This window comes from Nannobrachium achirus (assembly GCF_963921795.1).
Source record: "Nannobrachium achirus genome assembly, chromosome: 15".
In the NCBI taxonomy this organism is placed as follows: domain Eukaryota; kingdom Metazoa; phylum Chordata; class Actinopteri; order Myctophiformes; family Myctophidae; genus Nannobrachium; species Nannobrachium achirus.
Genome location: NC_137822.1, coordinates 1356918 through 1375569, shown reverse-complemented (window position 1 = coordinate 1375569; position 18652 = coordinate 1356918). Strand labels below are relative to the sequence as shown.

The following is an 18652-nucleotide window of genomic DNA, read 5'->3' as shown; positions in this document are numbered from 1 at the left end:
AGGGGCTTTTAACGTCTGTTATTATCTGACTTATTAAGCAATGTGGGGGTCCCAGCAAAATAAGTTAATATCGCGGAAATCCACTTTATCCCATATGTACAGTAGGGGTGTGAAAGAATATTCTATATTCGAAGATTCGTTCGAATGTTAACAATAAAAGAATATTCGAACGTAAAAAATGGAGCTTCGAATTAATTTATATTTAATTAAAACAAATCTACCGCACTTCTCGCGAGATTCTGGGCGCATGGAACGTTAAAAGGTGGCTGGTCTCGCAAGGCAGAAGTCTCCATTCGCTGCTGCAAAAGTGGGTTGATCTACAAGTCCACAATACGTCGCTGATCCAATACGTTCATTACGTTGTGAGCTTGTACATTAAGGGTGCCTATTTAGCGACAGCGTCATACAGCGAAGAATAAACCTCCAGCTGCTTCACTTTCCCTTCACACTGTCACTGGCCGTCACATGATGTCGGAGTGGAGAGATGCACTCGTCCGCCTCGCAGACAGTGCACAGTGCAGTGCACACACAGTGCTTTTAAACTGGCTCACGTTGATTCAGAATGATTAACGAGTCGAGCTGAAACGGGCGACTCATTTAGTAGTGACGGGAAGGCATACAACAACGAGACTTCTCCACCGAAAACACTATAAAAAAGCATGGATTTCTTCTCTCACCGAGTCAATCTCCCCGCACGCAGCCACGCGGTAACGGTAAAACTTCCTCCGTCACTCACACTGCTCTTGTAGACTACCCAATTTTGTTCAAACCAAAACATAATCCATTGGTGTGATTATAATTGCTCATTTCATGTCGTGGCTGTTCCAACTCAACTCAATCACAGCTGCTGTGAGTGAGGCACGCTTTGCAAGACGATCCGATTCTGCTCTAACGCAGGCACGTGCACACATACATCAAACGGGGCTTGAGCCCCTGCCCTTTTAACAGAGAATTGTCCACCAAAAGGCCCTTTTAGAAATGTCAGCCCCTGCCTCTCTTAACATTCTTTGCACGTCCCTGACCAACGCGGACCTGCACACAGTAAAAAAAAAAAAGCGATAGAAGCGACTGTCTAGAATAAACAGCTTCGAAGTGCGAATGCTTCGAATTATTCGATATTTTCGAATATTCGAATTTATTCAAATCAACGGTGGATTTTCGGGCGAATATTCGAATGCTATTTTTGGCACATTTTCACAGCCCTAATGTACAGCGGCTTTGCGTCACGCTGTGAGCTCGTAGATCATCTATCTTCAAAAGATCTCAAACTAATGGCTGCATTTTAACGGCACAGATCTGTATGGGGTACTGGTAGCTTTGTGTGTGGGTAGCTCACAGATCAGGGTACAAGTAGCTTTGTGTGTGGGTAGCTCACAGATCAGGGTACAAGTAGCTTTGTGTGTGGGTAGCTCAGTCGGTAGAACTCTCACCTTTGGACCACAAGGTCATGTTTCCATCCTAGGCGTGGGTGTGGCCACTCTTGCAGTAAGTACTGGGTAGCTGATGGTAGGTGTTGTGCTCTCCCTCAGCAATCCTTCTCCCAGGGGTTCTATCGCATACTAATGGGGACATAATCCCGTGCTCTGGCTTATACTGACAATAAATCCCTCCAACCTACTACTGCACTTACTGTATAGGGGTGCCTGGCACAAAATATCCTCAGACGGGGGTCTGCAGCCAAATATGTATTCATTTGGAGGTCCTTGATCAGTGGTGTAAAGTAACTAAGTACATTTACTAGTTTACATTTACATTACAAGTTATTAGTTACTAGTAAATTTACAATTTACTAGTTTACATTTACATTACAAGTTATTAGTTACTAGTAAATTTTCAATTTACTAGTTTACATTTACAAAGTACTGAACTGAAGTACAATGATTAGTTTTTTTTTTTTTTTTTTACTTGAGTATTTCACATTTTCTGAGCATTTCCATTACATCGCACATTTTGTACTTGTACTCCACAAAAACTATTTGAACACTTTAGAGTACTAGTTTGCTTTGTAGATTTGGATTCTAATTACAAAACACACATTAACCACTTCAGGCTACTGTACATTTCGGCCGTTTGAAAATAGCCGATCTGCAAGCTCACAATGCGTCACGATGCGACACATTGTGAGCTGTGAGCTTGTAGATCTGCTATTTTCAAAAGAGTTTTATACATCGAAGTATTAATTTGCGGAACTAACTTTTCCACCACTGTCCTTCTCCTTGACATGAAAATGTTTGAGAACAACTGATTCTTCTGTTTGCTGAAAATAGACGATATATAAGAAGGCGTTGGGTTGAGACATGTTGTGAGCTGGTAGATTTCTTAACACTATTTTTTACACGCACATGTGCACACACACACACACACACACACACACACACACACACACACACACACACACACACACACACACACACACACGATAAGCAACAATCTACCGAGATTCGCTCAGTCGTGTGTGAGCTCGCACATCGTCCGTTTCCGCCGTTCCACCGACCTGCCACGTGACGGAGTATTAGCCAAAGGGCTTGTAAGTGGTTAATCAGTGTCCGGTGACATCCCAAACTGCTCCCGGTGCCTCCACGCGGGCCCTGCACACCAAAGAACAGGGAATCAATGGGCCTCCCCCCCCTCCCCCATCTATTGACCCGAGGGGGTGGGGGAGGGGGGATGACACCAGCGCGTGAATCACCCGCTCACAGGTTGATGGCCGCCTGATTGGAACATCGATCCGGGAAAATCTTTACAGAACTCATTACAGGACCACTTGTCATCGCAGGGGGGAACGTGGAATCAAGAGACGCCAATGCACTATGAATCTTTCTGGCGTCTTTCTTGTGTAGCGTGTCCTGCTGCGTCGCGTTGGTTTGCATACATATTTACACTCGCACTTACAGTATGCCAATATGCCAATATGCCAGAGATGTGCATGGCTGAACATTTCTGAATCATTTTCAGATTATTCTACTGCGGTGGTTTTGACGTTTTTGTTTAACCCGTTAAGGCCGGAGGGAGATTCTACGAACGCCTTCTAAATCACTAGTTTTCTAACTTCTTTTTTGGCCAAGGACCCCCAAAATGTGGCTACAGCGGTCCTCCCATCTGAAAATGTTTGGGTTTCCTTGAAGGGGTTCCACAACAAACTCTTACAGAGTTATGGCGGTCCTTGAAATCAAAAAGTTTGAAAACCACTGGAATAGGATAATTCAAATCAAAGGGTCTCCTACATAAACAAGAATGTTGATTGGCTCAGCTGATCAATGATCAATCAAAGTGACTCCATTCGCCATCCACTGGTCTATCAACCGCTATTCATTAAAACACGGAAACAAAAGCAGTTGCATCACTGAAAAGAAAAGTATATATAAAATCTAATTATGAAATTTGTCTTTCTAAAATGAAACTGAACGTGATTTTGATTTTGGATGTGCAACAATGCAACTGCAGACATTATATTGCCTTTTGTTAGGCTATTCGATATTTGTTTAAATGTGTTCTAATTCATATTTATTTAATTTGCAATAATTCAACTGTATGGCATACTCATTTTTTGAGACATTTTATTTATTGTATTTTATTACTACACAATAGTAAATAAATAATATTGCACAATAAATAACTGTGCACAATAAATAAATATATGTTTTAAATAACTGATTATCCAGAGGCACATGCATGACATCATGGATTTGTGGTTCCTACATTCTGTACTTTCGGATAATCATTTTCCATTCGGTTCATCCCTAATTTGAAGATGGACCCTATTCACGCCCGCCCACTCAGCAACTCCCTGGTGCTGACGTCACGCTTTGAAGGGGAAACCCTGCTAAAAGCCCATAGAGTTAACACAGGAATCGCAAATTTAATGCAATTTCCGAATAGTAAAATATAAAATACACCAGCATGATCAAGAACACAAGATAGTAAAAGGCAAAAAGCATTATAATTTACTTTACCGTTCGAAATAATGATTTGTTGGCTTTAAGTCAGTCCAGCGATTTCTGTGTTAACTCTATGGGCTTTTAGCAGGGTTACCCTTCAAAGCGTGACGTCAGCACCAGGAAGTTTCTGAGAAACTGCTGAGTGGGCGGGGCGTGAATAGGGCTTATTGCGTGAGTCATTAGTCTGGTCGCGACTAGGCTACTTAGGCTTGTAGATCTGCTATTTTCACCAAATGTTTGCCCCCAGAATAGCGACCAAAGTGGCTAACTGTATGTGGAACATGCATGCTGTGTTGTTTTCACAGTGATAAAGGAAACACAATCTCTCTCTCTGTCTCTCTGTGTGTGTGTGTTTTATTGATCGGCTTATTAACCTTTCTTGCTTATTGACCACATGAGAGCCCCCAGTGAAACCCCAGTCACTGGTTAACCAGACCCGGGGTCTATCCTTTGCCCCTATGCATTAATGCATTTAGGCCTAGAATGATTCAACTATTGAAAAATAGCAGATATACAAGCTCGCAGCGCGGCACCGAGTGCCGCGCTGCGAGCTTGTAGATCTGCTATTTTTGAAAAATCGTGAAATTTTTTGCAAATCTTATTTTTAAAGTGAACATTTCTTTGTAACTCAAATATTTGCTTCTGGGGGGCATCTGATACAAAATATTTTGAGACAGGGGTCGCCGGCCAAATACATATAATTCTAGGGGTCCTTGACATGAAAGAGTTTGAGAACCACTGACATAGAAACATCTTTTTTTTTAAAACATAGAAGGATTTAGAAGACACTTATAGAATCGGGTCAAAATTCAAATGTTCAAGATTTTCCCAAAAATAGCAGATCTACAAGCTCGCAGCGCGGCACTCGGTGCCGCGCTGTGAGCTTGTATATCTGCTATTTTTCAATAGCTAAAGTATAAAATAATGTACCCGGTCTAAATGGATTAAAATCCTCAGTGTTCATTTAACTCTGGGAGGTGTACAAACGTAACCAAACGACCTCTCTGATTTACAAACGGATAAAAGTAACACTGATGGTTTTACTGTGTATTATGTATAATAGAAGGTGCATTCTGCCCACAAGGCGTTTTCTTGGTCCCAGGAGGATCAACGATGCTACTCTCTCCTCTGACATCTGTGCTGTCAGGGGAAATGAAAGCCCAGCCCTTAAACCTTGAGCTTGCAGATCGGCCATGTTTGTATCCGCACGGCCGAAAGGCATGGCCGAGACTATGTTTTTTACCTATCAGTGTAAAACGTTGTATGTGGACTCCCTAGAGGCCAAGGAAAAAAAAACCTTTGCCCTGCATTTTTCCAAATCTGACTTTGTATTGATAGCGCCACCAGGATGCCGACTTATCTAAAATAACTTTTTGCAGTGCAGTTCTAGTTTAAGTTATATTTTCTATGAGGCACTTCTTAAAGCTGCACTATGTAACTGTGTCTCGTCTACCCCAGATTTGCAAATGTAACGGAAACACCTGTGTAATCACGTACTGCAAGCCTTGACTTTGCTCTATGATGCTGTCGCTCAAAAACAACTAACAAAGCTGGTCTTGTTTTCTTTCATTTGTTGAGCCATTCATTTTCATAAAAAAAAAATATTTAACATTTTTAAGTTAGTGTTAAAGCTCTATATTGTGGCAGTAATCGTTGCTATATAGAGCACTGTTTGTTCAGTAACAGAGTCTCCATTATCTCTCTGGATTTCTAGTGAACAGAAAATGCATTTTCAGGTCGGGATACCAATGTGATCCAATCAGGAGGTAGAACTCATACAGTATACAATCAGGAGGTAGAACTCATACAGTATACAGGGTTAGGGTAAACAGGTGAATTTGGAAGTGATGACACAGAGAAATGACCAGACACATTTGGAACTGGAGCACTATAAATATATAAATGGGTCCTCAAATTTGCAACCCACCTGGAAAATGTATTTCTGAAAAGCATGAATAGCAATACATACCATCGGAATAACCTTTTAACAAAAGACAGGCACTTGCACACATAGATATCAAAGGGGGCTTGAGCCCCTGCCCTTTTATCCGTCTGTAGAAAGTGCCCTCTCCAGACCATGAATGCAGTTTTTGATATGGTGAATACATGTAGAATTCCAACTTTCCATGCAATACCTGAAGGCAGCGTTCAAGAGAATTGCCTTGTCATACTGTAACTCTCCTGAACTTTAATGCATCTTATGTTGAAAGAATTGCCCTCTCTGTGTAGAAATCCATGCCGCACATCACATCTCCAATATTGACTTGATTATGCTTAGTTCAGTGTGGTATCAAGTACCGAAAATAGCCGAGCTCCAAGCTCACAACGCGTCGCAAATATTTTCAATATTTTCACCGAAAGGCCCTTTTAGAAATGTCAGCCCCTGCCTCTCTAACATTCTCTGCACGTCCCTGACAAAAGATGTTTTGTTTTAATCACAAATGTATCATTTACCCTACAGCGCCTTTAATAATGTATCATTTACCCTACAGCGCCTTTAATAATGTATCATTTACCCTACAGCGCCTTTAATAATGTATCATTTACCCTACAGCGCCTTTAATAATGTATCATTTACCCTACAGCGCCTTTAATAATGTATCATTTACCCTACAGTGCCTTTAATAATATGATGACAGGTCAAATGTATCATTTACCCTACAGTGCCTTTAATAATATGATGACAGGTCAAATGTATCATTTACCCTACAGTGCCTTTAATAATATGATGACAGGTAAATGTACCATTTACCCTACAGTGCCTTTTAATAATATGATGACAGGTAAATGTATCATTTACCCTACAGTGCCTTTAATAATATGATGACAGGTCAAATGTATCATTTACCCTACAGTGCCTTTAATAATATGATGACAGGTCATTTACCCTACAGTGCCTTTAATAATATGATGACAGGTCAAATGTATCATTTACCCTACAGTGCCTTTAATAATATGATGACAGGTCCAAATGTATCCTTTACCCTACAGTGCCTTTAATAATATGATGACAGGTCAAATGTACCATTTACCCTACAGTGCCTTTAATAATATGATGACAGGTCCAAATGTATCATTTACCCTACAGTGCCTTTAATAATATGATGACAGGTCCAAATGTATCATTTACCCTACAGTGCCTTTAATAATATGATGACAGGTCCAAATGTATCATTTACCCTACAGTGCCTTTAATAATATGATGACAGGTCCAAATGTATCCTTTACCCTACAGTGCCTTTAATAATATGATGACAGGTCAAATGTACCATTTACCCTACAGTGCCTTTAATAATATGATGACAGGTCAAATGTATCCTTTACCCTACAGTGCCTTTAATAATATGATGACAGGTCATTTACCCTACAGTGCCTTTAATAATATGATGACAGGTCAAATGTATCATTTACCCTACAGTGCCTTTAATAATATGTATCATTTACCCTACAGTGCCTTTAATAATATGATGACAGGTCAAATGTATCCTTTACCCTACAGTGCCTTTAATATTTATTTTTTATTTTTTATTTAACCTTTATTTAACCAGTAAAAAACATTGAGACATGATCTCTTTTTCAAGAATGAACTGGCCAAGAGGCAGAAATAAAAATTACACTAGCTTAGCTACACATACAAGCAACAGCAAAGATAAAACATCCATGATACATCACAAATACCTATTCTCAGGTGATACTATAAATAGTATAAAAACTAGTTTACAACATTTCGGGTGATAATGCACAAACAAATAATATGCAACCTATCACAAAAAAGGAGAAGAAAACACATAATGAGAGAATCTAATAAACATCAGGGCATGTGCAAGTGTTTATGTATCTATCCAAGGTGATTCTTTTAAAGCTTCTCAGCGGAATTAGCACTGCCAATTTGAGGCTAGTCTGAAGGTCATTCCACGACCATGGACCAAAGAAAGCAAGACATTTTTTGCCTCCCTCAGATGTGCGTACAGGTACTGTACAACGTAGCCAGGCATTTGATCTGAGGTTTAACCCATTTTTAACCAATGCCAATTTGGAGGAGATGTAAGAGGGGAGCTCACCAAGTATCGCTTTATAGACAAAATTATTCCAATGCTGTAACCTGCGAGATGATAGAGAAGACCAGTCAACTGCAGCATACAACAGGCAATGGTGAGTCCTAAAAGGCAAGTTAGTAATAAATCGCACCGCTGCATGATACAGCATGTGCACTTAAACCTCTCCAACTGATCCAAAATGCCGCGGCACGACTGGTCTTCAACCAGCCTAAGTTCTCACATGTCTCTCCCCTTCTCCGCAGCCTCCACTGGCTCCCGGTTGCGGCCCGCACTGAATACAAAACACTGATGCTGACCTTCAAAGCAGCCAAAGGTATGGCTCCTCCATACCTCCAAAACCTGATCAACCCCTACACCCCCACCCGCTCACTTAGATCAGCCAACACAGGGATGCTGACAGAACCCTCGCTAAAAACTCCAGGGCAAAAATCCACTCGTCCGAGACAGTTTGCCCTCCTGGCCCCCAAGTTGTGGAATAAACTCCCTGTCGCACTTAGAACAACGGACTCACTCGCTAGCTTTCGCCGTGGACTGAAGACTCACCTTTTCAGACTCCACCTAAACCCATAGCACTACAGAAAAGTCAGTGACCATACATGAAGCTAGTTAGCATTAGTTTTTTGTCTTTAGGTTTTTAGAACTTTGATTATACTGTGTTTTTTCTAGATAAATATCCATTTGCATTTGTTATATTGTTGATGTTCTGACATATTGTCTTGTTTATTATTGTGATGTTATCTGCTTATTGTAAGTCGCTTTGGATTAAAAGCGTCTGCTAAATGCCTAAACTGTAACTGTAAACTGATACAGGGGATCCAGTTTGGCCAATGTGGTGGTACATGCAAACCTGTAAATGGTATCCCCATAATCAAGTTGGGACAAGAACAGACCAGTGACCAATCGTTTGCGAGAGGAACGGGCAAAACAGGCCTTCAGTCTATAGAAAAAGGTAAATTTCAGCTTCTTGCCCAGAGCATCAATATGAAATTTAAAGTTTAGGTGATTGTCCAACCAGAAACCAAGATATTTATAGCGCTCCACCCACTCTATAGTGGTACCATCTAGAGTAGAGATGATTAAAGATGTTGGATGCGCTTTTGGGGTGAACAACATTGCCTTTGTTTTGTTCCCGTTTAACAACAATTTGTTTCTTCTCAATTCATGCTGCAAAGCGATGAAATCAGAAGACAAGTTATTAATATGTTAATATGATGACAGGTCAAATGTACCATTTACCCTACAGTGCCTTTAATAATATGATGACAGGTCCAAATGTATCCTTTACCCTACAGTGCCTTTAATAATATGATGACAGGTCAAATGTATCCTTTACCCTACAGTGCCTTTAATAATATGATGACAGGTCAAATGTACCATTTACCCTACAGTGCCTTTAATAATATGATGACAGGTCAAATGTATCCTTTACCCTACAGTGCCTTTAATAATATGTATCATTTACCCTACAGTGCCTTTAATAATATGATGACAGGTCAAATGTATCCTTTACCCTACAGTGCCTTTAATAATATGTATCATTTACCCTACAGTGCCTTTAATAATATGATGACAGGTCCAAAACGGGGCCCCCGGGGTGAGAGTGGCTAAAGTGTCAATTTCTGTCAAAGGAAGTAACAAGTGAGACTTTGTCCCCTGGTGATACCCCGCCTGTCTCATCTGTCAGAGCCCCTCCCCTCCCCTCCCTGGTGCCTATAGCATCCTTAGTTAACGAGGCTGCCCCAACAAAGAGCCGCTGTCTAATTAATCAAAGACAAGACACATTCCTACGGGAGCACAATGAGGCCATTTATAGTCCCGTGACATATATTACCAGCAGCCACCACGGTGCACCTGTGTCTAAGGCAGGCACGTGCACACGTAGACATCAAAGGGGGCTAGAGCCCCATGCCCTTTTACCCGTCTGTAAAAAAGTGCCCTCTCCAGACCATGAATGCCGTTTTTACTGTGGTGAAAGAAATGCAAATGCCCTCTTTCCATGCCATGCCTGAAGGCAGCATTCAAGAGAATGAATTGCCTTGTCCAAACTCTCCTGGACTTGAATGTAACATCTTATGTTGAAAGAATTGCCCTCTCTGTGTCGAAATCCATGCCGTTAACCATCTTCAGTATTGAGTTGATTATGCTTAGTTTAGTGTGGTATCAAGCACCGAAAATAGCCGACCTCCAAGCTCACAACGCGTCGCAGTGCGACACGTTGTGAGCTTGGAGGTCGGCTATTTTCGGTATTTTCACCAAAAGGCCCTTTTATAAATGTCAGCCCCTGCCTTTCTAACATTCTCTGCACGTCCCTGAAGGTTAGAGAACACACACTCGCTCACGCGCACGTACGTGCACACGTACGTGCACACGCACGCTGTGGCGGAAGGTAACTGAAGCCTATGTTTACCAAAGGACTGTTAGATCTTATAAGACCAATTTTGAGGTACTTTTACTTATTAGAAGTTTGCATAGGAAAAGGTACAGTTTCATGACAGTACAGTTCACTGGTACAAGTTCAACTAAAAGGAAACTCAAGTAACCCGAGTCTTGTTTCCATTGAGTTCCTTCTCTTTGACTCAGCCGCACGCATGCTTGCACATGCACACACACACACACACACACACACACACACACACACACACACACACACACTGTATCTTCTTTCCACGGGTCACGTCAAAGTGAGCAGGTGTCATTGTAATCCTAATGTCTGGTTTTAGTGGTTTATAACCTGGTTGCGTACCGTGTCGCGCAACCAAAAATAGCAGACATACAAGCTCACAACACGTGGCAGCACCTGGTCTCCTCCCTCACAAAAACTATGAAAGAAGCTTGCACAAACAGAATAGGCTCTAAAGACAGAAGTCATATTGGAATGAAACATGAGCCTCTTCCTCATTTCCTTCACCGGTCACCGATAGCGTTAGTCAACTTTATTAGGAAATATACTTACAGTAAGGGCCCCCCCAGACAAACAGAATTCGTACGCAATGTTGTGGCATTTGAGGAATTTATGACTGTGACGAGGAACAGCCCAAATTCGCTCACGAGGCACAGTTTTTCTCCTGACGTGTGGAAGCGCCCGCCGATATGTTAATTAGCTTTTTTACGACCTTTTTTACAACCCACCCGACAGCAGAAAATATCAAACTTGCTTGATATCAAACCCCGCACAGCGGGGTAGAGATCCAGCAGTGATTCGGTGTGGAAACGGGTAGTGGCGATATATCCGAGCAAATCTCTCCTTTTTCCTTCCCTCTCTCGACTCTCCCTCTCTCTCTTCCTCCGTCCCCACTCACTCCCATCACTAGTTATTAATATTATTTTCATAAACATCATCATATGATTAGAACCTACTACCATTTAAAGTTTGTATCATGATCTTACTTTTAATGTCACTGGTTTAATTTCGCTTTGCAGCGCAGCCCAGCAACAGCGCCGAGGCGCTTTGTATTATAGCAGATTGTTGAGTTTTGAAAGTCACTTTAAAACAGTTCGGTTTTGCATGCAGGAATAAATCAATGATCAGCGTCTTTGCGCACAGTGCGCCATGCAGTTTGAGTGGTTATAGACATGTTTGTTTATCCAGAAACATATCTTTTATGGCTTTGTTTTATTTACGGTTTGGGAGATTCAAGGCCAACACAGCGGGGCGCAGCGGGGCAAATCAAGCTTGTCGCTGACAGCTGCTGCGCTTTGAGGGAGGCGTGATTTATTTTTTATTTTTTTGTCTCATCACGTCTTGCACCAGATTTCACCACAGGGGAGTCGGAGGAGAGGTCTTGTTGTGTGTGCGGGCCTGTCGCGCGTATCTCGCACAGCGACACACAACCCAATCATTTCAATGAGACCGCCCTGACGTACCGCGAGCAACAACGCGCTGCGACGTCTTCCTCCCCTCCTATATTGACTTGCAGAGTCTATATTTGACAGAGGTTTCGGGCGATGTCCCGCCCCCCAAACACTTTTTATTACTAGCCTATTTATTTATTTGATTCGTTCAGACTACGTCGCCACGCAATGGCCGATGCTCCATATGAGGACAGTTTTCCGTGCGACATCGCGGATGAGCTGTTACCGTTGTTTCCTGTTGAGATTGGCACATTTCACCCATGTTTTTTCATCTCACTCACGCCACTTTGTCTGCATGCTGACCTCACTCAGCAACAAAATAAACAGAAAATAAACTAAAATTAAAATAAAACAATTCACAAGCAGTGATCTCCTCATGATATGCACTGCTAACCCTTTGAGAGTGAAAAAAATAAGAGGACACGTGTGACATGTGTGATCTGGGCAGCTTGCCCAAAGGAAATGTGCCAAGCTCAATAGGGAACAACGGTACACCTGCAGTAGCCAGATATTGAATGAAGCAGCACACAGACAAAAAAAAACTGTTGTGCCACCTGCAAGAGGCAATGGCGGTGCCCTGGAGAAGGCCAGGGATAATGTGAATACGGTATGTAACAACATGGGTCTTAACTTGTTGTTTTTGTCGCTCGTCACAGATCGGGACATTCACAGCGCGGTGCGGCGGGCCTGGTCGTCGCCGGTGGCGACAGCAGCAGCTGCTGACCAAAACCCCGGGCTCCCCCCGGGCCGCCGGGACCCCCCCGCCGTGTCCATGGCAACGGAGTTTGGGGAGGAGGAGGAGAGCCAGGAGGAGAACATTGTGTTCCTCTGAAGGTGGACGTTTTGTTTTTTTTTCTTCGCAAAGTAAAGCCCTACTTCATCATACAAGGCCGTTGCACAAAAGTAGCGAAAACAGCTGATCTACAAGGTTGTGTGCTTGTAGATCGGCTGTTTTCACTAGTTTAAACCATTTTTTTAATAATAATAAATACAAAGGGACAGTTTTGGACATACAAGATTTCCACCCGACAACGACAAAATGTTTTGTTTTTCACAAGAGAGACAATACCAGCTGCCTCGCTGCTTCATCCTCATCCAGTCTGCTTTATACTTGGCTGTACGCCACCGGAAATGGCCGATCTACAAGCTTGCAGATCGGCTATTTCCTGGCAAGTGGCAGCGCAGCGTGTCGAAGCATGGATTACGGGAGCACTCGGCAATCATTTTCAGTGGAGAGGAGTAATTTTATGTTTGGTTGACTCTGAAAATTTGCTGTCAAAATCAACATGGACTGTGTCTCAGAGGAGTGCTGTGGACAGTTCAGACATCTTCAGGTAGGCAGGTTTGTTCATTTCAAATTATTCATTTCAAGATCTATTCACGATATTCCTGGCCATTCTATGGAGGCTGCCATTTTCCTTTTCCAGAGGGCGCTGGAGCATTTTTAAACATCTTTTCACTTCCTCCCAAGTCCAAGAACAAGAGATCCCAAGGAAGTGACAGGGAATTGTCTGTTGCCAGATATTGCCAGAGACAAGCGGCCAGGTCTATGAATAATAAGCCCAATAGAATTAACTAGGTTCAGTTTTACTACTTTACATTTACATTTGAAAATAGCAGATCAGCAAGCTCACAATGTGTCACATTGTGACACATTGTGAGCTTGTATATTTGCTATTTAAAAAATATAGAGGAAAGAAAAAACTAAAATAATTTGAATATTTTTGAAACATTTTAACAACACAAATCTGTGTGGCGGTCCCTGGCACCACATATTTTCAGATGGGGTCGACTGTGGACAAATCTGTTAATCTGGGGTCCTTGATATGAAAAGATTTAGGAACCACTGTTTTAAAAAATATTAGAAAGTAAGCCCAATAAACAACGACACCAATTGCTTATTATAAGCAGACATGGCAACACCGGTTCATTCAGAGCCAAGAGCCCAGAGCGCCTCTACTGACACTTTAATGCAAGGACACAGGAAACCAAATGATGTTTTTTATTTTCTTTCAGGATATGAACAGGAAGCCGGGGGCGGGGCCAGGAATATCGTGAATAGCAGGGATGTCAAACTCAAATACACAGTGGGCCAAAATGTAAAATTCGAGGGCCGGACTGGTACAATGTTTATTTAAACGCGGGCTTACGGTCACAGCCCTCGATACGCTCCAATGCACTAGTAGTGCATTGTGGGACTTGTAGTATTATGGTGATGTGTAGCAGAGTGACTCACTGCCTCGGGACCGTACCTATGATCCCCAGGTTCTATGTTCCCCAGGTTCTACAGTGGTTCGCTTGTTAATCCGTCATCCCCACTTACCACCTAAACCTAACCTTACCCTAACCCTAACCTCAGTAAAACTAATGCTGGTTAACCTGTGGGGAACATAGAACCTGGGGAATGTAGAGAGGACCCCACTGCATCAGCCTGATGGCCTCAAAAGTCTAATATCTCCCCCAATCCATAGGGATATCCCTTTGGTCTGATGGTTAAGATGTTGAATTTTCATGCGGAAGACCTGGGTTCGAATCCCAGCAGGGCCGGCTGAAGGATGAAATGTTAGACCACCCCCCCGAAGTCCCGCTGCACCGAACGCTGTGCAGCGTCACACAGTGTGATAGAGGGGGGCCCATTGAGGGGGGCTTCCGATGGACGGTCAATTGCATTGACCATCATTTGGACTGAGATTTACCGGCAGTCGGAGTCCCCCCTGGCCACAGGAACTAGGCAGCACCAGCGCGTTAGCGAAAGGGGGCTCCAATGTGAGAGGGGGTTTCTGATGGACGCATTGACCGTCATTTAGAATATAAACTGAGGGGGCCTAACTTGCAACTCGGGGGCAAAGCCCCCTGAGGCCCCCCCGTGGAGCCGGGCCCGAATCCCAGGCGTTATAACGTGCAATATACCAGAGGGCCAGTTCTAATAGTAAATGAATATCATCCCGCGGGCCAAAGATAATTCATTCATAGGCCTAGATTTGGCTCCTGTGCCTTGAGTTTGATCTACAGTATTACTGTAGCCTGGATTCCACACATTGATGATGTCACTGGTAGGCATGTTTCTGAACTGTCCAAAGCGCACTCACTTCAGTGGACAGGAAAGGTTATTGTATGAAGATAAGGGTGAAAATGGCCAACGTGCTCCTTTAAGCATTTAATTAAAGCATTAGTCACTGTCCTTCGAAGGAAGCAACGGTTTGTACTTGAAAATGCGAATGCGAGTGAGACAGGCTTCAAATGGCAACACAATCATAAACTTGAACGCTAGTCATGCAGGAGCACAGACCTCTTTTTGTTTACAGCCATACAAATTTAAAATAAAGACGCAGTTACCAACCGGGACATAACACTGATCTCCCTTCAAGATGGTTTAGAACGTTCTGAGAAAATAGGCGGATGTTCGGCAAAAATAGTAAACAGCAGATCGGCTATTGTCTGCGAACACATTTGGTGTAGACACAGACAAAAGGAGAGGGCCGAGAATAGATCCCTGGGGGACCCCGGTCTACGAAGTACATAGGGTTTAGTGGTTAATAAACAAGTTATTTTGATGCTTTTGCGTGACGGAGTAAGATCAAGTATGGCATTCATTTACGAAAAAAATAAAATGAAACACACAAAAAAGTTACAATATGGAGTCAGAGGTTTCTGCCCGACAGCAACGAAATGTTAGTGATATCATTGTTCACAAATATATAAATTAATTATTATTAATCATTAATTAAGGATGTGTATATTGAATTCTGTCTGCCTGTAAAAACATTATTTTGTTTTCATTTAGTTTTATGTTATTTTAATTTAATGTATTTTTTTTTCTTTTTTTGCTGTTATTTGTGCATACTGTATCGTCGGGCAGAAAGCACTTATCGTTTCCAACCTAAAGTAAACCACCAGTAAAATAAAACAATGCTGTTTAACGAGACCCGACTTTAGTCTAGCCTAGTTGGGTCCCACATAATCGGTTGGTTGCCTATATGCAGTTTTTATGCCATGCTTTTAACGCTGTAGCACTTTGAGATTCGCAAGAATTTAAAGTGTGTTATAAATAAAATGCATTATTATTATTATTATTATTATTATGTGTAGATGGTCTTGTCAGACCATTCTTTTCCACAGCAGCTTTCCCACAAGATACTGTACTGTACATCAGTGTTGATTTCCCACGACTAAAACTATGACGAAATATGTTCGTCGGCTACCTTTTTTCACTGACGAAAACTAAATAAAAACTAAAAAAAATAGCTATGACGATTAAAACTAAGGCTAAATAAATATACATCAAAACTAAAATGTTAGGGAGGGACTAGTGGAGAAGAGATCGAGTAGAAGACGAGTAATTATTTTGCCTGGTTGTGTGCAGGTGTCACTCTCCGAAAATAGCCGATCACTTGTGAGCTTGTAAATCGGCTATTTTCGTCACACAGCCAAGTACAAATCAGGCATTTCAGCTCCAAACAAAACTAACACACACATTTGCTGTAAAAATCAACACTGCTATACTGTACATGGGGAATTACCGGTATATGAATCAAACCAAAATGAAATCATAACGTGCTGTTTTCATGTCAAATGTTAGATTGTGCTGTAGAACTGAGTGCAATGGTTTTTATTGTCATTATTTTGTACCCATGACATTCATTTTGACATTATTCATTCAAGTACTCACAACTATAATGCTGAATAATTAATGAATGTATTAATTAATTAATAATTCATTCATTCATTCATTCATTCATTCATTAAGTTATAGCACTTAAATATTAAAGGGGTGTAAATAATATGTTTTTTTTTGTAAAAATAAAAATAAAAATAAAAATATATATACAGTATATCCACCTGTTTCCGCGAGAATTTACTGTATCATTATGTGTGTAACACATCCAGAGAACAGCTGACAGACAAGCTCACGTTGCGTCGCAGTGGCAACCTTTGCAACTGCGCTGCAACGCCGGAACTGCCGCACACCTTCTGCGCAATGCAGGATGGGATGCTGGAAACTTGTGGATAAAAGTTGATTGTTAAAAGCTCTGTATTCTGATAGTAATCATATAGTGTTTGTTCACTAACAGAGGTCTCCCTGTCTATCCAGCTATTTAGTAAACAGAACTCATTTTGTTAGGTCGAAATCCCGAATTCTAGAGGGAGAACCAAACAGTGTTCCAGTTCCACTGTCGTCTGCTCATTTCTTTGTGTCATCACTTCCAATTCACCCTTTTTTCAATTCCCGCCTGTTGTCCCGCCTCTCTTCGCACCCATTGGTTGCTGTGTCTTGGTGATTCTCAGACTTATTTATTTTCATTTGTCTTGGTTTTGACCCCCTTTTCTCCCAAATTTAGTATTCCTCCCCACGCACATTTCTGTGTGTTCTCACTGCTGTTGTATCCTAGACCAGTGGTTCCCAAACCCTTTAGCTCAAGACCCAAAAGAGAAATTAGACGTTTTCACTACTTATTTGTTTTCTAATTTATGGAATTTCTTTGATTTGTATTTTATTCATTCATGAAATTACTATTTCAATTACTATTAAAATCATCATTGCATTCTTTTTTTACTCATTAAATGTTTTGCTATTTTGTTTTTAGAAAATGTTTTGAATTAATAATAACAATTAAAAACAAAATATGGGAAACACATTTTTCAGCGACCCATACTCCTCAGTGGTGGAAGAAGTACTCATATTTTGAACTCAAGTAAAAGTAAGAAATAACGTTTTATACTTTTTCTACAGTGGTAGAAAATGTGAGTACTTTTTTCCACCACTGCATCCTAGAAGCAGACGTACAACTGTTGTTGTTCTGGAATAATAGACCTACTGATGTTAATATGTGACTGTAGACCATTTCTTTGGTTTTATTTCAGTAGCTTTATTTATTGCAAATGTATATTTTCAAAATGTGTATGGTGCTTTTGGATGGGTTTTGCCTTTAAAGCTATACTGTGTAAGTTGCTCAACTAGTGGTCAGTAGCGTCCGCGTCTTTCGGCCGTTTTTCGCCGTGGACCGGGCCTCACACCCCCGCGTCACCCCCGCGTCTGCCTCCACCTCGCCGAGATCTATCTTTAGAGGGGTCCCTGGTTCCTGTGCGTTCAGGCATTCCGGAGAAACGGAGTGTTTCACCCGAGTATAGATAGAGACACACGGGCGCCTACAAATATGGCCGCCCTATTGTGATAGCTAGCGACCCCACTTCAAGATGCGCTGTGATTGGCCGGCAGTGTATAACCCTCGCTGTGATTGGCCGATAGTGTATGATGACGTAATTTTTGCACGAAAACCGGACCCCGGTCAGGATCATAGAAAACATATAAAGAGAAGGCTTCAGAAGCTGAAAATAACGGAGTGGGTGTTCTAAAACTTTAGCGATTTAAGAGTTAGGACAATTTTAAGATTTGTTTTATAAAAAAAGTTACATGGTACAACTTTAAATAGAACAGATGCATAATATGGTGTTTATGTGCGTGTGATGTGTTGTTATTGTTTTTAGCAGTATAAAGACCTGTAAAAACGTGTTCAGTATCTGTGTTTCTTCCCTTGGTGTGCTGAGTTCTGGTGGGCTGGTCCATGCAACACATGCACAGTAAGTATATACAGCAGCGATACTAAAAGAATTGCCTTGCGTTCAATGTGCTGTTCAATCATTTGAAATAACTACAGAAGGGCCGCAAACGTCTAGAGATGCCCAGATGTCTCCACTCCTAAGTGCCCACTTCCACATGTCCCAAGTGCCCAGTTGTCCAGGTGCCCACCTCTCCAAGTGCCCACATGTGACATGTGGGCACTATTGCCCAGTTGTCAATTTATA

At 41.7% G+C, this 18652-nt stretch overlaps 1 protein-coding gene across 1 annotated transcript in view; it reads left to right on the top strand.

Annotated features, from left to right (window-relative positions):
- arhgef28a (Rho guanine nucleotide exchange factor (GEF) 28a) overlaps positions 1-12680 on the top strand; it is a gene marked incomplete at both ends in the record, with an annotated part of 154239 nt that extends 141559 nt beyond the window's left edge. The window contains one exon of the mRNA XM_080742851.1: positions 12505-12680. Coding sequence (XP_080598977.1) covers positions 12505-12680 — 176 coding nt within the window. The remainder of the gene's footprint in view (positions 1-12504) is intronic.
- Positions 12681-18652: the final 5972 nt, after the last annotated feature.